Here is a 20,762-nt window from a genome sequence, read left to right as displayed (position 1 = left end):
ACATATACCATTTAAAAGTTTGGAGTTAAGATTTTTTTTTTTTTTTATCAAAAGGTACAATAAAAAATAATGTTACAAAAGAATTCTATTTTAAATATATGTTGTTCTTTTGAACTTTCTAATAAATCAAAGAACCCTGAATAAGATAATAATAAATGTTTCTTGAGCATCAAATCAGCATATTAAAATGATTTTTAAAAGATCATGTGACACTGAAGACTGGAGTAATGATGCTGAAAATTCAACATTGCCATCAGAAGATTAAATTACATTTTAAAATATAATAAAATAGAAAACTTGTATTTTAAATTGTAATAACATTTCACAATATTACTGTTTTACTGTATTTTTAATTAAATAAATGCAGCCTTGGTGAGAATAAGAGACTACTTTCCAAAAAAAAAAAAAAAAACCTTCATCAACCCCAAACTTTTGAAGAGTAGAGTATGGAACAAGTCTGCAAAAATGAAGAACAACCTCAAAATCTCATGTAAATACTTTTTTTAATTTTGGTCACTCTGTATTGTAACTTCTTATTGGCAGTGATGCTCTCGTACCCTTCGCAAATCTTTTTGACTCTGTTCTTCAGCTGGTCTCCCTGGAAGAAAATGATGAAAACTGACTTGTGCACATGGTCTCCCTGAAAAAAAAGGGGAAAAAAGATGAAGTTCCCATTAAATATGTTTACTTAACTAATAATCCATAATGATTATATGAAATTTTTAGCTTGCAAAGTTACCTAAAAGCTATTTATTTTTCTCCCTCACAAGGGCAAACTTACTGTGGCGGGGTCCTCAAGTGGCTCCTCAATGTCTGCCTGCCGCAGAAAGACGTTTCCACGGCAAACTCTCCACAGCATCCTCTCAAAGGTGGGAATCCTCTCTCTGCCTATCACCCCAGCAACAAACCTACAAACAGTGTCAAAGGTGAGTGAATTATATCAGTATCCTCCAACAGCAGACATCTGGATAATGAAAATGAAATAAAAAAATAAAAAAAACTTTGCTGTACTTTAAAAGGTTTTAATATTAATCCTTATTTTGCAAATTTGTTGATATGAAATTATTGGTTGTACCAATAATGATTAATCTTAAATCTGGATTAAATCAAGTTTTATTTAATAATACTGTAACTTTAAACCTAGAATGAAATCTTAGCTAGAGATTAAATGTAAACTTAAACAGAGTTAAGTGCAAAAATCTCTTAATGTGTTACTCGCACTGTCACACACACCTGAAGTGTGTCCACAGACAGCAGACTCTCAAACTGCATGCAATTTAGTTCTCCTTAGTGGGGCATTGCGTTAGAATGGTCAGATATACACAGAAGTATTTCAAAATATCTGACTTGGTATGCAATCACGTAAACACAGTCGGTTATGTCTTAATTGAATGTAAACAGTTGGGTAAAATCTGATGTGTAACATTATATTAGATCCATGTATTAGGTCTTAATATAATAAACCTGTTGCTGTCTATCATTAATGTTAATCAATCAACAAAACAAAAGAGGCACTCACTACTCTTGACAAATAAATTTTGTAGATTTAATTATAATCAATTTATTTGTAATTAAAACACTAAAGACTATGCAGTGATTATTTTTACATTTGATTATTCAATTTGAGTATTATTTCTGTGACAGAAATATTTTATGTCAATATTAAATGTACAGAAAGTGCAGACTAAGGATGTTCAGGTCAAAATCCAGTTATATGATTAGCTTAAATTATTACAAACCAATCACCAGAACAAATCACAGTGAAGACGACCTTGATTTTTACTCAACTGTAAGACTTAAATGTATCTTTCTATTCATTGAAACTCACTTGTTTTGTTTTAACCAGTGATCTCCCGGTCGTAAATAAAACTTAATTTCTACAAAGAGCAACTTGGAAGTCGTGTCAGGTATATGCTGCGCAAATAGAAGATCCTATGCTCAAAAGACAACAAAAGTAACAGCTAAAGTGTGACTGAGGTATGATAGCAGCTTCTTGACAGGACACCATAACCATACTTCAGGACTTCGAACTATATTGTGATTAATAATATAGTAATTATTAGAAATAAAAGAACTGGGGGAAAAGATGCATTGTGATGCAGTGAGAATCATTCTATAATTGAATCGTTTTATAATTCGTTTGATCATTTTATAATTCTGAATAGAAATCAAATTCAATCTTGAGGCAAGTGAAAATTCACACCTCTACTCACTTGAGATCACAGCAACAGCAAACCACAACGATCCAATCAATTCCCCATGGACAAAATCAAGTCCCAACCTACATTATTTCTTGCTGTCAAGAAGCCATTACACTTGGATATACAATCATAATGGGGGAAAAAAGACTATCGCAACTTGCGCTTCATGGTGACTCTAAACTCTCCTCGTGGTGCTTTCCTTTCACTCAGTGCTCTGAATGGAACAAATATGTTTCATGTTACGCATTAAAGACATACCAGCATCAATGATCACAGATCAATGACAAACCCGCTGACACTGGCAGCAGTTACATAAGAATGTGTGTTAAATCTCTCTTTATTACTTCAATCTCACTAGCATAAACCCATTAAAAAAAGCAACCTCCCCTATTGTACTATGATTTTTACAGCTCAATCCAGAACCATACAACCATATGACTACCACTGAAACATTTGATGCATTTACTATCCAAACACTAGGGCTGCACGATATATCGCATGAGATTGTCACGCGCATTTCGTCAGTAAAGCCGGTTCCGTGATTACCGCTAAATCGCCATCACCTGCTTTCAAATGGAGCGGCATTTAATAGACAGAGCCGTAGTTCACTGAAAAGCCACGCAATATCGCGTTCATATCGCAGATGAATCACCTTCAATAATGAACGCGATATTGCGTGGCTTTTCAGTGAACTACGGCTCTGTCTATTAAATGCCGCTCCATTTGAAAGCAGGTGATGGAGATTTAACGGTTACTTTACTGACGAAATGCGCGTGAGAATCTCATGCGATATATCGTGCAGCCCTACCAAACACCCTTAAACGTAAAGCCGTTCAAAAGACTTCATTAGCTATGGCAAAGACAAACTATGTAGGCAAATCAGAAAGAAAAAAAAAAAATCACAAACTATGCAATCCCCATTAACGTTTATGTTTCATCCAATCATATGCACACATATATAAACAATTTCTAAAGTTCAAGCAGTTACAGTGAACTCATCTTTAAGTATCTTAAGTATAAGATATTAAGTATCACTGTAATATCTTGAACAACAAACATCCATGTTTCTGCTGTTCATTTAACATAGCTCAATTAGACACAGATCAAAACCCAATGACATACTCACCCAAGCCTCAGAGGAGCGGGGCGTCCAACCTCGTTCGGCTCCAGTAGAGTTGACGACTCTTCCAAAAGTGAAGGATCTTCCATCTAACAAATAGAGAAAGAGAACAATTTATTAATTTATTCATCTCTTCCTGTAAAAATGTTCTTATTAACACTAGAATTATCATTCTAGTGTTGTTTCAGGAAATTGTTTTCCAATTAAGGGCCCTTTTCATACAAAGGTCGATTTATGATGTATCAAGCTGTTGTGGTTAACTTAAAGGGTTAGTTCACCCAAAAATGAAATTATCAATTGCTCACCCTCATGTCGTTCCCAACCTGTAAGACCTTCATTTATCTTCAGAACACAAATTAAGATATTTTTGGTGAAATCTGAGTTTTTTCCCATAAAAAGCAATGTAATTACCACATTCAAGGTCCAAAAAGGTTTGTAAAGACATTGTTAAAATAGTCAACGTAACTACAGTGATTCAACCTTAATGTTATGAAGTGACGAGAATACTTTTTGTGTGCAAAAAAAGAAAAACAAAACAACAAACAATTTCTTCTCTTCCATGTCAGTCTCCTACGATGTTGACATAGTGAACGCAGTGCAGGCTTCCGGGTTCTATGTCAAAACGGCGGCTCATTATTGGCAGACTCCTGCGTCAGCATCACACGCATGTGTCGTGCTGCTCATGTGAACAGCATCGACCAATACTGAGCCGGCATTCTGACATAGAACACATAAACGCTGTGCACTGTGTGTATAATGTATTCAACCACTGTAGTCGCGTGGACTGTTTTCACAATGTCTTTACTACCTTTCTGGGCCTTGAAAGGTGCAATGATGGGTGCTTCAGAAACCTCTCGGATTTCATCAAAAATGTTTTCAATAATTTGTGAAGATGAACAAAGGTCGTACGGGTTTGGAATGACATAAGGGTGAGTACTTAATGAGAGAAATTTCATATTTTTTGGGGTGAACTAACTCTTTAATATTGTTAGATGCTGCAATTACATTAACAGGCAAAGTACTTTTTTATATTGTAAAGAATAAATTTCTGTGGCCTTATGTCATCTTAATTTTTCAATGGAATAATAAAAAAAAAAAGATTTCAGAGCCAATCTTATTATTTAATAATACTCATTCAGCCAACATCTTTTATCCAAAGTGACATACAATGACTAGATTTGGCATGCCTAACTCAAGGGCACAGGGATGGTAGCACATGAACTAGTCCTTATAGGGTTTGAATTTTTTATTTATTTTTGTTTAACCACTTAGCCACACCATCCTCACACCACCCACCACCAGTCTGAGAACCCAAGTTTGTGTAAGAGTAAAGTGAATGATTAAAAGACAACTTAACTACGTGCTCTCAAATGATCTTTTACAACTTGTAAAAGAAATTTATCACAATAACATGTTAAAGTTCAGATCAGTGTTCAGGAAGCACAGAAATGCATGATCAAAGATATCTGAAAGGTAGAAAAGAAACACCCTGGTAGGAGCTATTTATCATGGGCACAAAAGGCTGTTTTTTTACATTTTCAAGAAACTTGTGAATAGGGAGTCGAACACCTTGCAGAACTGGTCTTGGGAAGGGCAGTTTGACATCATCATCAGCGGCTGAGATGTGGCCAGGAATTCAGAGAATGGCCTTTCAATCTGTCAGACATGCATCTGCCTTTGTCAGTGTGAACATGATCACAGACATAGGGAAAAACATGTTTTGGTTCCTCTGTTTGTATAATTGTGCTTCTTTATTTGACTACTGAATGGTGTTGATTATTCAGATCATGTTTGGTATTTAAATACAACCATTTCTGAGTAAAGGCCATTTTACACGGTAAAGGGGAACAGTAAGTTCCCAGTTAATTTTAAATGGCAAAGAAGTGGTCAAGGACAAAAGTTGTCAAGGACAACAACACCACTGCAAGCTTGAGCATAAAAAGTTTCTTATAACCAACTGCTAGCAATGCCATCTCTTCACAGCTGTAGCATGCCATTGACACATCAGAGGTGATTTTATTCATCACTAATTAAGTAGTATTTAGCTTTCATTTGGTCAAATACCAACCGGATAAGTTTATGACAGCATTTTATAGCTTTATTAGCCATTACTTGCATGAAACACAGAAAACAATATTACAGTAATCGCCACACTGAGTTGCAGCATAGTTTTGCTTGAGCTGAAGCAGTAACAGAAATTGTGGTTGCACTGACATGTTTCACACCACCTCTCGAGTGTGTGGAAAACGCCTCTGCACAAGAGAGACTGCAAGATCACAAGCAAAGATCCCCGCCTGACACATACCGTGTAAAATGCCTCTGAGACCACAGGAAACTCTACAGGCAAAATGTTTTGTAAGAGATGAGATATTGCAGACCTCATCAAAGAACTGCTGTGTTCGTCTGAGGATGTGCTTGAGCTCAGTTAGCTCCAGGAAGTTCTTCTTCAGGGCTTCTTGGTTGGTGTTGATCTCCTTCAGCTCATTCTCCAGCTTTTCAAAAGTGGCCTACAAAAGGTCAAAAGGACACATGTTATTTGCTGCACTCAAAACTGTTTACAGCTGTCAAATTCACACATATTAGCTCTACTGTTCCAAAACCAAATAATTTAATAAGCACAAATAGAGGCAAAATAATCAAAATGTATATTATATACACACATACACACACATGTAAATGTACACATACTTTTAATCTTTTTTATCTTATCCTCGCCAAGGCTACATTCATTTGATCTAAATTGCAGTACAAAATATAGTGAAATATTATTACAATGTAACTGTGTTCTATTGTAATATACTTTAAAATGTAATATTTGAAACAACCTTCAAATCACCCCTTAAAACATTGCCTCTGTAAGTAGCTCGCTATGTTTTGGAACAGAGCAATTTTAATTATGGGTTCTGCTTATTTCTTCTTCTATTTTGAGTTGTGCATGAGGTTTTTGTACCTCCAAGTCAATCATGTCTCGTGGAAAAGGGACCTCTGGGTTCTCCCCTGTGTCTACCACAGTTATGTTAGCCTTTTTGATTTCCTTCTCAACAAATCCTTGAAAAGAAAAGAAAAGAAAAGAACTGAGACACAGCACAGAAAACAGATCCAGAAAAAAAATATGTTGAACTTCTTTCCACTGAATTTAATCAGAACACATGATGCTGTGTCAGCAATGATTTCTAGCCCACTATGTCAGCAATGCTGACTCTATAACTTACTTAGTTTGCGGTCCATCTCCTCACAGCGACGGACTTCATTCACAAACTTCCTCTGGAAAACGTTCACATCTGGGTTCAACTGCAATTCAAAAGGGAGAAAAAGTAATTGACCTATTAATGCACAACTATCATTCTCTCAAAGACAACAATAAAGGAAGCCATGTTCACAGTTAGGAGTGTAGGGAAAAACGGCAAAGAAGTCTTATTCACATTGGAAAAATGAATCCACATGAAATGAAGACAATGGTGTTGACTGTAAATAACTAGACGAGGGTTCAAGGATGAGTAAGAACTCTTAGGCCACTATGAGCATTGTTTCACAATCACTTCCTAGATTATGTCATAACATCTGTGTATCTGTTTGCCATTTAAATCTTCCCCAATTCAATTTACATTTGGTCTTAGTCTCACCCTCTACCAGGGGTTTAACAGATCGTAGTTGATCCATGATCCATACGGAAAAAGCCCCCCAGGGTGGCACGCATGTGATTTGTGGATTAAATGCAAAGTTTAACCATCAGAGAATGAAAGGTTATCATTTGCACGTGTTTTGTCTCACCAATTAAGTACTTGCACGCTGTTATCTGTGCGAACAGCCACACACACCCAAAGCGCGCGCGCACACAGAGGGGCGGGTTTCAAACAACAAATTGATTTTTCTTTCGCATCTCCTTGCACTTGAAAGGACACATACGCACAACATCATCAAAATACCCATCTCAGCAAGTATTCTAGAAAACGCAGTCGACTGTGTCTTAAGTGAACGTAAACAGTTGAGAAAATCTGATGTGTATCATGGATTAGTGTATTCTTTTAAAGTGACAGCAGTAAATAAATACCTGCTGCTGTCTATATCATTAGTGCTAATCAAACAACAAAACACATATTTAAAGCTGCAGTCCGCAACTTTGTGTTAAAAATTTACAAAAATTTTGTACTGAGAATATACAACATGAATCCATTTTCCAAACCGTGTTTTTGTCTTATCCTAAATCATTATGGTACACTTATAATAATTGTTTATATTCTGACTATTTCAGACCGGACTGGTAGGACTTGCCGCAGAGTATCACAGTAACTGCGTGACTCGCCATAGACATACATGGAGAAAAGTAGCTCCGGCTAGAATGTTCCTCCGCAAGACGCGTGCAGTTCTGTTTATTAACCGCTAGAGGGCCAAAAATCGCGGACAGCAGCTTTAACAAAGATTAATCTATATTTAATTTATACACTATCATGTTATTTTACATTTTGACCTAGTTATTACATTTTAGTACCTGAACACTACAGTAAGACCTTACATGTTACGTTGTATTATTATCCATGCTTGTAATTAGTGAATTTGTTCTTATTTTTTACTGACACCCTCCCCCTAATTATTTAATATTTTTTTCTTGCTGATCTGAAAAATGATCCGATCTGTGACTCAAAAACCATAATATGATCCGAACCGTGAGTTTTGTGATCCGTTGAACCACTACACTCTACTGCAATTTTTTTATAGTTCAATTTAAGTAAAATCAAGTTCGCAGTGTAAAGCAATGCTCAAAATTACTAATCACACTGAGTTCTTCTCAGTAGAGGTCTGCGTGGGACTCTTTTTTTTTTTTGTCCCGCTCCTGCTAGGTTCTATTCCACACACACCTGCTCCTGCTTAAAATTTACTCTGTGTTCACCTGCTATATTGCGCTTAGAATGATTTTCTTTCCAAATCAACCAATCCCACAACATTTAGATCTCATTTCCAGAATCTCACATTTAAATTTACCCTAAAGAAAAAGAGAGAATGATTGCTGATAACAAATATAAAATGATGCCTATTCAAGAATTGTATTTGTTATTTATCTTATCAGGATACTGTCTGTCAACACAGTAAAAAATGTCACAGAGAAAACAGGCTAAATTAAATATGACATCTGTCACTCAAAACTATAAGCCAAAAATATGAATAAACAAAAACTGTTGGCATACTAGTTATACTGCAAAATGAAATCTTTTTTTAACATCCATGCAAGAACAGAATGTCGTTGGCTGATGACGGTTTCAATACCAAAACCTCAACTTCCCAATACTCATAATGATGTCTCCACATTTCCTCACTCCGTCCTCTAGCCTGTGACCTGGAAACTGATCAAAGTGAAGTTGAAGGACATCTCAATTCTCTAGTTGTGCCAAGAGGAGGCGAGGAAAGAGGAGGCGAGGAATGATGAGTGCGGAAGCTTCCTGAGGAGCTATGAGTGAGGATGCACAGGTGTATCCTATACAGAAGTCTTTTTTGTCAAAAAAACTGATGCACACATAAAATCTCCTCCCTCTTCACATCTATAAATAATTGTAATTTATAATTGTCTAAATAAATTATCCATTACTCCAAGTAGACTTTACCTTTGCAGTTTAAATAAACCACACATCTCACATATTTCAACTGGGCATCTTTTATTACTTATTATGAATTTCTTAAATAACCAAACTTCAACAACATAAGGGCAGATCCGTTAAGTGCAATGATGACACTTAAGTGATGCTCGAGCGCTAGGAAAGGAAGTAAGGGAAAGGAAACTAGGATGCACAGATAAGAAATAAGAATCACCCACTGTCTGCAGCGCTGCAGGGACATTAACAATAAGGAAGGAATTAAAAGGCCACTATGCATGTCTGGTCCTGAAGCATTTCTGGTAGTAGCATTTTTATAAACCAGAATTGTTAAACAAAATGAGCAATGCAAATTCGTTGAGTCTAGCTAAAACAGAACAAATACAACGCAAAAACCGGATCTTTGAATAAAACAAAAACTTTTCTCAAAGGACAATGTTTACCATGTGTCACTAATGCAGATGGGTAGCATTGTCTTGTGGACACTGAGCTTGTCTACACAAAGGCGATGAAAGCATATCATAGTTTAGATGCTTGTTTTATCAGCAGAACATTCAGTAATATTTAATCGTGCCCATTATTATTAATGAAGATAACAATGCAAGCGAGTAACTTTAGTAGCTTCATTAATTACAATTGCAGTAATCTAACATTTAAAGTCTGTAAAGAAATATTCTGACTTAACTAGACTATACCTATTTAACTAACAATTAGTTGACAAAACGTAGTTCCCCAATTGGAGATAAAAGGGGCTTTCGCACCAGAGGAACGTTTTCATAGTTCCTATAACTTTAAAGGAGCTGGGAACTCTTTTAGTCATAGGAACGCCTTTTGGGGGACTGAAGTAGCTCCTACTTCAGCACAATAGGAACTACCAGTGACGTAAGTGTATGCTGATTGGCTGAAAGTAAGCCATATGAAACACAGACACCTGCCATTATTAAAAAGCAGTGTAAACACAGTTTACATATACTTACTCCATGAACATGGAAAAACAGCAATAGATAACATTTACCCGTCCCCTCTGTCTGCGGCATTGCCTTCTTTTCTCAGGCTCGATATGTAGCACAGCAAGTTGTCGTAGAAGTTGTTGTCTCTTAGCCCTTCTTTTTGCTCTTTCAATCACATAACTCATACATCTAAATTCCATCTTAGTTATCATGAAACCCATGACACACAACAAAAACACAGCTCTAATCATGGAGTTCTTCATCCTGACGAAGTTGTCGGCCGGCTTGCGTAACTACTGGCGGTATGATTGCAACCAGGAAAATTGCCCTAAGAAAAAATGTAGTTCTCTGAGGACCACTATAGTGGCTAGTTCCTATAATTGAGTTCCCATAACTACTAGGGTTGGGCGATGTCTACCAAATTGGTATCAGATAATGTCTACATTGAAACATTGCAATGGACAATGACAAAGGGGGCTTCACAGTCGTATTTGAGCATTAAGCTCAACTTCCATTGAAATGAATTAAAAACACTCGCTCTGCTCCATGCCAGTGGACATGCACTATTAATGTGGTGCGCGTCAGGAGAAAGAGAGAACGCACATGGAGCCGAAAGGGCTTGAATGAAGCACGTTTGGCTTCAGATAAAACTACTAGAGGATATAGCGCCGAAATATCATTACCACAAATGATCCTGAGTGCTTGCGGTGTGATCCGCACCGCTGTTTTGACACGTGCTCACTTCAACTAAAAACAGCAAAATAGTGCTAACCTTCTGTCTCGATAAACCAATATCAGTGGTTTAGTTTGTGTAAAACATCTAGTAGCCTATAATTTGTTTGCGTTTTTTTGTACAATAAAATCTTTACTGTTTAAGTTGTTCATTGAACTGTTTTGAATGTAATTTGTATTGTGGTCGGGAACAACATTATGTTATTATTACCTAATCAGAAAAAAAAAATTATTTGAACTAACTTTTTCTTAGTTCAGGCATCCTGGAAGCATTGAGCCACTGAATGGCATGTTACACAATGCTGACATTTGCTGACAATGATGTCAATGTTACTATGAATGAAGCGTTTCCCACTTTTGTTGTTTGACAATGAATCAGCAATGTTCCAGGAACAATTATCCAGTGGACATCAATATGTAATGGTCTGCACTTACGTCTCTGAACTGCACCATGCCGATCTCCCCGAGCTCACTGACACAGCAGTAGGCGGACTCAGACTGAAGGAAGAGCTGGGCCAGGGTCATCTCCTCACTGCGGAACAACTCCCCCATAATGCACTGCTCTCTACTCAATGCACTAAGGGGAGAATGTCTAGGGGAGAAGGAGAAAAAATGACCAATTATAATAATATAAAGACAAAAAGGAAAAGAGGTTTTATGTAAACGAATGGCGAATATTTCTATTTGACAGCTAAAGCCACATTCGCAGTGCAAATGCAGAATCTTTGACCAAGAGGAAGGAAGCCCTTAAAACAGCACATCAGCATGTTTAATCTTAGTTGGCCCACTGAACACAAACAATTTTAATGTCTTTACTCATTTTGTGCAACTTTTGTGACGCTTCCAGACTTGTGAGATGATGATGCTGCCACAGCTAAATGCTCTGTCACTGTGAGCTAAACCTCATTGGATATGGCAGATGGTTTACAAAGTCCTAATCATGTGAATGTTGTTTTCAAGGCCTTGATATTCAATGGTCATTGGACAGAACTGTTCTTTCAACTGAAAAACTAATTAAAAATTAGATCAATATAATACATCGTCATTATGCATCAAAACAGAATGTGGCACAATGAGCACAATTTTTGTTCATTGTGCCAAATACTTTAAAGGCAAAACTTCTGCCTCATTTCATAACACCAAATGCTTCATCCATTTCCATCTATGCAAGAAACCATCTTGAACTAATGATTGCTCAGAAACAATAAAACAATCCAGTAAAAAGCTTCCACAATCTTATGCCTAGAGGACACCCGAGGAATGTTATACTGCACCATTCTTGTGGCATGTGATGCTCGAAACAGCTGTGGGAATAAGCACATGCGATCTCAGAGGAATGAGGGAAAACACAGGAGCATTCAGCGATTACACTGACTAACCTGATGAACTTTACTTTACTTTACTGGACCTTCTGCTACAACTGCATGGAATGTGCTCTCCTAGGGCAGATCCTTATCTTCTCAGGGCAATGCATCTGACCCACTCAATGGAGTGAATTGTAGCACATTCTTCAAAGCAGTCCCTCACGTTGTGTAAAAGATTCATTAAGAACGATTGTACGATGGACTCCACTCACAGGGAGCGGATTAAGGATTAAGCTGCGCCATGTGACTCTCTGTACTAAACATTACCAATACAGAGGCATTTTGTGGCATGTTAAGGTACAAATAAAATCGATAGAGCACAAAAAGCCACGTAATGCTGTTGTTAGGTCCATTTTACAGCTTTTAAGTGCTCCAAATGGTACATAAGCAGTCTTGGTTTCATGGGTAATTCCACACGTGCTGAATAATGCAGCACTTTGGTGAATTATCGAGATGCAGATACTCTTTCAGCTGTCTCTGTGTATCCTTCTCTTTTTTTCCATTCTCCTGTACAACGACATACAGCTGCACCAGCATCATCAGGTATCAGTGCAGTGGACCAAAGCAGACTTTTAAAAAACAGATCCTACATTGAGCCTGCATATTAATAATGTGAACACCTGCGGGAGGGCGTCTAATCAGGTTTCATTTAAGTAACTTGTACTGCTCTCTGACTGACTGAATCAAAGCTGCCAGAGCAATAGAATAGAAGTCAATATGGCCTCACAAACCATGAACACTGTTGAAGGTATAGTGTTGTCCAACTTAAGTCAAGTCAGCTTTACTTTTAAAGCTCTTTATACAGTTTCAAAGAAGCTTCACTGTAATAAACAGGAAAGATAATAGCATCATTATTCAGCTCAATTCAGTTGAATGTTGATTCATATCATCACAATATACTGTACCAAACAACAGGGGTTTAATATTTGAGATGCCTCTGACCCCCAAATATGATCATCCTCGATGAAGAAACCCCCACCCAAAGACTTAAAAAGTCTATTATGTTACATATAACGTTTTTTTTTTCTGTTTGATGTATTATATATATTTTAAATACAATGTTTTGTTGTTGTTTTTTTAAGGGGGGACACTACAGGCAAAAACACTGTTTTTTTCAGGCACCTGTCAATTTTAAGATTTTGCACTTTTTGGCTTTTCATAAAGTGTTTTTTTTTTTTTTTCAGACTGGTGGAAAGAAAAGATCCAAAATACACTTTTAAGTGTATATTTTATAGCACTTCATCTATTTGCATCTATAGATTTCAATTACAGTAAATATCTTTAAAGGCCGTTTTCTCAAAATTAGTTTTTTTCTCCTGCTCTGAATCAGAAATCTCCACTTCAGCAGAACTTACATACACCAAACTTTACAGTTTTATTCCTATCTATATTCTGAAGGTTTTTACAGAGGGATTTGTTGATATATAATTTGCCTGATTTTATACATTTTATTCCTAAAATAATGGTGAAAATATTTTTTTTTCTGGCTGTTGATAGTATTTTCTGATTTATGGAGTGATAAAAAGAGATTTCCTCTGTAAAAGCCTTTTATTTAATATGTCAAAAAAATTAAACGAGAACTGTGAACCTGACCGATATTCAGATTTTTGTTCTATAAATGTATGCAAATTAGCGCATATTTAATAAGATAACACGTCATTTGCATATTTAAACATTACATTTTAGAAAACTTGTAATACAAAAAATGTTTGCAATTTTATTAATGTAATCAATTAGCTGTGGTAGTATGGTAATATCTATAAGTTAATTTTTTTTTTTTTACCCTATTCACCTGGGGTGTCTCACCTTAATATTGGCTATTTATTATGTTTAAACTTATTTATTTATTTATTTTCACATTGGTTTTACCGTTTTCCCTACACAACAGAATGTCATACAGAGATGATGAAATTTATAAATAGAGATTATATTAGCTGTATATTAGCTGCTTTGCTAAAAGGTAAGCTATCAGATTTCTCTGTAATGTTACCCTTGTTTTTAGACTTGTACAACACAAAATACCCAGCGGAAGTGACTTCCACAATGCAGAAACGTTTCTTCTTTATCGTTGAACTGTAAGAAGGGGTAAACACAGACACCGGCTTATAAACTAGCCTGACAGAGGACATTAGTGTAGCTGTCAACCCAAGCTTATGCGTCAACAAGTAGTGGGGCAAAGTTGCACTTTATTCACTTCTGTATTATGCTGTGAAAGATGCCAGGGGTCTCCAATAAGTTCCAAATTACACATTAAAAAACCTAAGCGGCGATATTAAAGAGTTAAAGCGCTAATGCTAATGATCCTCCTCGACAGGTTGTTACCTCAGAGAACTTAAACACTCAACAACGCATCACAAAAACCTGAAAGAAAACACGCTATTCTGTCCTAAATACAAGTCACTGGGCGTTTCAAAATACTTACTAAATGAGTTTAAAGTTATTTTAGTAAGAACAATGTAACTTACTGCGTTTAAACGATTGAAATTGAAGTGCTGCAGTCTCTGAATCCTCTGCGTCGTAAGCATCAGCTGACCAGAACGAGGCACAGCGAACATGACGTCACGAACAGCCCAGTCCTGGTCACGTGATCGAGGTTACCTGGACAGAGGAGAAGGGTGGTTCCGAGAACAGTGAAGGTGAAAATGGGAGGGTGTCTGTTTGTCAACTAGTGCTTTACTTGGCATATTTCTTCTTATGTCGATAATTATTAGCTTTCCCAGCAACACTGTTGAATTGTAAATTATATATATTATCCCTTTGTTCATTTTAGTGCTACAGTGAAGACTTTCTCAAAGGTTAAACATTTTTTATACTTTCATCGTTGTCTTTTCTCTCACTATTTTTACTGTTCCTCACTCCACTTTTGGTATCTGTGGTTTGCTTTTTGTATGACAGTGGTTACCTAGGTAAAACCACTTCCCGTGTCTGTCTCAGTATCATTGACCATATTCTGGGCCTTTGAACCTCCAGGACTAGTCACTAAATAAAGCAGATCTGAGGAAAATAGTGTTGTCATCGTCTAGCTCAGTTCACTTCTCATCCATTAGTGTCTGTATACAGTCAAATCAATAATATTGCTGAATATTATGTGTCCCCAAACAAGCAAGTGCGGCAAGATACCCAAACTCCATTGGTAACTGATGGAGAAGAAAAAAATGTGGGAGAAACCAGTTCTTAGTCATTTTCAAAAAACTGCTATATCTTTTTCGTCAACACTTGACCCAGTAATAGTAGCACTTATTTTTTATTTATCTTTCTTTTCTTCGATTTCTATTCTTTTTCCATCTATTTGTGTATTTAAAAAAAAAAAAAAAATCCTTGCTAGGAGCACTTTAAATCAGTAAAGTGCTCGTAGCAAGGATTTTTTTTTTTTTAATACACAAATAGATGGAAAAAGATTAGACTTGACACAGCACTTACATACTGTTGATTTGATTGCTTCTACTATTCTCATTTGCATCTGCATCTGCTAAATGACTAAATGTGGTGTAAATGTAGGACCAGTACTCCTCTGGCCAAACAAACCAACATGGTGTGCTTATGATTCCAGGACTTAAAGGATTAGTTCACTTTCAAATAAAAATTTTCTGATAATTTACTCACCCCCATGTCATCCAAGATGTTCATGTCCTTCTTTCTTCAGTCGAAAAGAAATTAAGGGTTTTGATGAAAACATTCCAGGATTATTCTCTATATAGTGGACTTCAATGGCCTCCAAACGGTCGAAGGTCAAAATTACAGTTTCAGCGCAGCTTCAAAGTGTTCTATGCGATCCCAGACGAGGAAGAGAAACAATCACTAATTTTCAAAAAAAAAAAAAAAAAAAAATGATATGCATTTTAACCATAAATGCTCATCTTGAACTAGCTCTCTTATTCTTCTCCATTTGAATTCCAGCAGTGTAGACACTACTAAGTGTATTACTGCCCTCCACAGGTCAAAGTTTGAACTAAATTGTCATATACAATATTCTAGTGCAAGTATATTACAATTAGTTCAAACTTTGACATGTGGAGGGCAGTAATACACTTAGTAGTGTCTACACTGCTGGAATTCAAATGGAGAAGAAGAAGAGAGCTAGTTCAAGATGAGCATTTATGGTTAAAATGTATAAAATTAAAAAAAAAATAGTAAACGGGTGATAGTTTCTCTAGATAAGACCCTTATTTCTCGTCTGGGATTGTGTAGAATGATTTGAAGCTGCACTGAAACTGTAATTTTGACCTTCAACCGTTTGGGCTCCATTGAAGTCCACTATAAGGAGAATAATCCTGGAATGTTTTCCTCAAAAACCTTCATTTCTTTTCGACTGAAGAAAGAAAGACAAGAACATCTTGGATGACATGGGGGTGAGTAAATTATCAGGAAATTTTAATTTTAAAGTGAACTAATCCTTTACATTGATGACTGAGCAAATGAATAGAATAGAATAGAATAGAATAGAATAGAATAGAATAGAATAGAATAGAATAGAATAGAATAGAATTCTTTATATCCTCACAAACCCAGAAAACTGTTGAAGTTTCAAAATAGAAGCCTTTTTACCTTTTTAATTTAAAAGTGACCAATATTAATTTTTCAACAGCAGAGATTCTCAAACAGTGGCTTGATCTTGAGAGCTCTAATGTCAAGAGGTCACTGTCTGTAGAATCTATCACTGCCTCTTTAATGAGAGAAGAACTACACAGAGGAGGATGGGTAAACTAGCACCAGTGTGAAAATTTAGAGTCACAAGGTTGACGGGACTACTCCAAAGTGCTGTGAGCTAACAAATCACAAATCAGAGAGTTCAAATCATTTAACCCGATAATATGGCCTGAGGCAAAAATGGGTTATGGAAGCTATTAAGGCAAGTTTTAGATTTAAAAGAAGGTTAACTCAATGTGATAAAATCTCAATTTGAAAAAGGGGCCCAATTTAGCCAAATTCACAATAAAAATTATATTAAATGAAAATAAATAAGGCTTGTTCTTCCTGGACATATCATTAAAGGAGTAACTCGCCCAGAACAGTAAATAAATAAAATTCTTTCATAATTTACTCACTCTCATGTCATTTCAAACCTACAGTGAGGAAAATAAGTATTTGAACACCCTGCTATTTTGCAAGTTCTCACACTTAGAAATCATGGAGGGGTCTGAAATTGTCATCGTAGGTGCATGTCCACTGTGAGAGACATAATCTAAAAAAAAAAAATCCAGAAATCACAATGTATGATTTTTTAACTATTTATTTGTATGATACAGCTGCAAATAAGTATTTGAACACCTGTCTATCAGCTAGAATTCTGGGGCCGTATTCACAAAACATCTTAAGGCTAAAAGTAGCTCCTAACTTACCAATTTAGGAGAAACTCTTAAAAATAATGGGCGTGTCAGTCCTAATTTTAGGAGTCCTAAATTTTTGCTCTAAGAGAATTTCACAAAGCATTTTAGCACTAAAACTAGCTCCTAAATCTGTGAAATGTTAGGAGTAGTCAAGAGGACTCCTAAGTCACTAAGACCAAATCACAAACAGTCCTAATCCACCGAAAAACACTGAACAGTGAACACCATTGAGGCAATAGCGATAGAGCCTTGGGTGCTCAACCTTTTCTTTATAAATGCAATATATTTTGATTTATAGATTTGAATCTATGATGAGACGCCAAAAATAAATCTTTAACAAATAAATAAATATTGTCTGATTACCTGGGGCAATGGTTTTCATGAGTTCACACTTACAAATGATTGAATAGAGTAATATATGTATATTTTGGAATATATACATTTTTATTAAAACATATTTATTTGAATAGTGCAACATTTGTATTTTAAAACCTTTATTTTAATATAGGAATATGACACTTCATTTTACAATATTTCTATGATTAAATCACTGACTCCTCCCCATCAGCCAATCACTGTGTGTATACTCCATAGCAACGAGGTCAACCCCGCCCTTACTCTTAGCTTAAGACTTCAGTTGATTCCTTAGTAAAAGTTGGTCTCAGCAGCTTTGTGAATAGGTTTTAAGAGAAAACTCTTAGCTAAGAACTTTTACTGCTATTTAGGAGAACTCTTAGTGGTAAGATAAAATGTTTTGTGAATACGGCCCCCGACCCTCAAAGACCTGTTAGTCTGCCTTTAAAATGTCCACCTCCACTCCATTTATTATCCTAAATTAGATGCACCTGTTTGAGGTCGTTAGCTGCATAAAGACACCTGTCCACCCCATACAATCAGTTAGAATCCAACTACTAACATGGCCAAGACCAAAGAGCTGTCCAAAGACACTAGAGACAAAATTGTACACCTCCACAAGGCTGGAAAGGGCTACGGGGAAATTGCCAAGCAGCTTGGTGAAAAAAGGTCCACTGTTGGAGCAATCATTAGAAAATGGAAGAAGCTAAACATGACTGTCAATCTCCCTCGGACTGGGGCTCCACGTAAGATCTCACCTCGTGGGGTCTCAATGATCCTAAGAAAGGTGAGAAATCAGCCCAGAACTACACGGGAGGAGCTGGTCAATGACCTGAAAAGAGCTGGGACCACCGTTTCCAAGGTTACTGTTGGTAATACACTAAGACGTCATGGTTTGAAATCATGCATGGCACGGAAGGTTCCCCTGCTTAAACCAGCACATGTCCAGGCCCGTCTTAAGTTTGCCAATGACCATTTGGATGATCCAGAGGAGTCATGGGAGAAAGTCATGTGGTCAGATGAGACCAAAATAGAACTTTTTGGTCATAATTCCACTAAACGTGTTTGGAGGAAGAAGAATGATGAGTACCATCCCAAGAACACCATCCCTACTGTGAAGCATGGGGGTGGTAGCATCATGCTTTGGGGGTGTTTTTCTGCACATGGGACAGGGCGACTGCACTGTATTAAGGAGAGGATGACCGGGGCCATGTATTGCGAGATTTTGGGGAACAACCTCCTTCCCTCAGTTAGAGCATTGAAGATGGGTCGAGGCTGGGTCTTCCAACATGACAATGACCCGAAGCACACAGCCAGGATAACCAAGGAGTGGCTCTGTAAGAAGCATATCAAGGTTCTGGCATGGCCTAGCCAGTCTCCAGACCTAAACCCAATAGAGAATCTTTGGAGGGAGCTCAAACTCTGTGTTTCTCAGCGACAAGCCAGAAATCTGACTGATCTAGAGAAGATCTGTGTGGAGGAGTGGGCCAAAATCCCTCCTGCAGTGTGTGCAAACCTGGTGAAAAACTACAGGAAACGTTTGACCTCTGTAATTGCAAACAAAGGCTACTGTACCAAATATTAACATTGATTTTCTCAGGTGTTCAAATACTTATTTGCAGCTGTATCATACAAATAAATAGTTAAAAAATCATACATTGTGATTTCTGGATTTTTTTCTTTAGATTATGTCTCTCACAGTGGACATGCACCTACGATGACAATTTCAGACCCCTCCATGATTTCTAAGTGGGAGAACTTGCAAAATAGCAGGGTGTTCAAATACTTATTTTCCTCACTGTATACAATATTCTTTCTTGCTTATAGAACAAAAGGAGAAAAAATGTAATATCCATCCATTCTTTAAACTTCTTTTAATATTATATTATATTATATTATATTATATTATATTATACTGTATATATGTTTATCTGGTTCACAAAACCAATATGATTCAAGAACTCACTGTCTCAACAGTTTCTGGTTTATATCAGGGTTATATGTCAGTCTCTTTCTCTTCCAAAGCACATATATACATAAATATACAGCTTACAAGTAGTATGGACTCTTTTTAGGATACTTAAATGGTGCTTTTGTATCCTTTTTGAATTTCCAAACCCTCATTAATTGTAACTGCTTAGAAAAGAGCAACAAGCACAATCAGCAGAAAAAAAAAAGAAAGTTGAATGATAAATGATGAAAGGGCATCTTACAAGTATATCACTACAGATAATTTCATAGTAGCCATGGTCCTCCTCAACAGTCACTTGAGGCCTAAATGTGTTAGTTCAGGGCAGGCTATGAATAAGTTGCAGATAAAAAAAAATGGCATTCACCTATATGGATTACTTTCCTGTTTGCCGGCTTTGAGGGCTTATATGGAAGAGCTATGTGGAAATTACTCTTCTATTAAGTGTTTGTAGATCTGCAGCATGTGTGGGTATTCTTATTGTTTTAGCCTACATATTGATGTGTTTGAACATGCAGGTATTGTTTTTATGGCATATAATGGCCTTATTATGTAGGTAAACAAGACTATTTATTTTCTGTACATTCTTAAAGGGATAGTTCACCCAAAAATGAAAATTCTGTCGTCATTTACTCACCCTCAGGTTTTTCCAAACCTGTATACATTTCTTTGTTCTGTTGAACACAAAGGAAGATAGTTTGAAGAACGTTTGTAACCAGGCTGCTTTGGGGCACCATTGACTTCCATAGTAGGAAAAAAAATACAATGGAAGTCAATGGATTCCCAGAACTGTTCAGTTTCCCACATTCTTCAAAATATCTTCCATTACGTTCAACAGAACAAAGAAATTTATACAGGTTTGGAACAACCTGAGGGTGATTAAATAATGACAGAATTGTTATTTTTGGTGAACTATCCCTTAAACAAAGTATGCTGGAGCACTTGACACCCTTCTTTGTGAGTCTTATGTGTTTGAGTTAAAGCGTGAACAGTTATAAAGTATTATTATTTATTACCATGCCAATCTTTTGTTAAATGCTTTCTAAATCTATTTCATAAACTGACTGCTCCTTTTTTTTATTTCGAGTGCAGAGAGTGCGCATGCCCATATGCCTCTGTGAGAAAACGCTCCCTCTAGAGGCTCGTGATGGCACATGCAC

The 20,762-nt window shown here is 36.5% G+C and overlaps 1 protein-coding gene across 2 annotated transcripts in view; it reads right to left on the bottom strand.

Moving 5' to 3' along the window:
• atp6v0a1a (ATPase H+ transporting V0 subunit a1a) overlaps nucleotides 1-14,550 on the bottom strand; it is a 34,570-nt gene extending 20,020 nt beyond the window's left edge. For both annotated transcript variants that reach the window (XM_067381806.1, XM_067381808.1), the window contains exons 1-8: nucleotides 14,418-14,550; nucleotides 11,024-11,180; nucleotides 6,534-6,612; nucleotides 6,272-6,369; nucleotides 5,700-5,828; nucleotides 3,328-3,410; nucleotides 782-908; nucleotides 558-640 (exon numbers count right to left, since the gene is read on the bottom strand). In XM_067381806.1, the coding sequence (XP_067237907.1) occupies nucleotides 558-640; nucleotides 782-908; nucleotides 3,328-3,410; nucleotides 5,700-5,828; nucleotides 6,272-6,369; nucleotides 6,534-6,612; nucleotides 11,024-11,140 (716 nt within the window). In that variant the 5' untranslated portion in view covers nucleotides 11,141-11,180; nucleotides 14,418-14,550. The remainder of the gene's footprint in view (nucleotides 1-557; nucleotides 641-781; nucleotides 909-3,327; nucleotides 3,411-5,699; nucleotides 5,829-6,271; nucleotides 6,370-6,533; nucleotides 6,613-11,023; nucleotides 11,181-14,417) is intronic.
• Between the last annotated feature and the right edge of the window lie 6,212 nt (nucleotides 14,551-20,762).

Source organism: Chanodichthys erythropterus, chromosome 3 (genome assembly GCF_024489055.1).
Source record: "Chanodichthys erythropterus isolate Z2021 chromosome 3, ASM2448905v1, whole genome shotgun sequence".
In the NCBI taxonomy this organism is placed as follows: Eukaryota; Metazoa; Chordata; class Actinopteri; order Cypriniformes; family Xenocyprididae; genus Chanodichthys; species Chanodichthys erythropterus.
The sequence above is the reverse complement of the archived record's forward strand: the minus strand, read 5'-3'. Positions and strand labels throughout refer to the sequence as shown.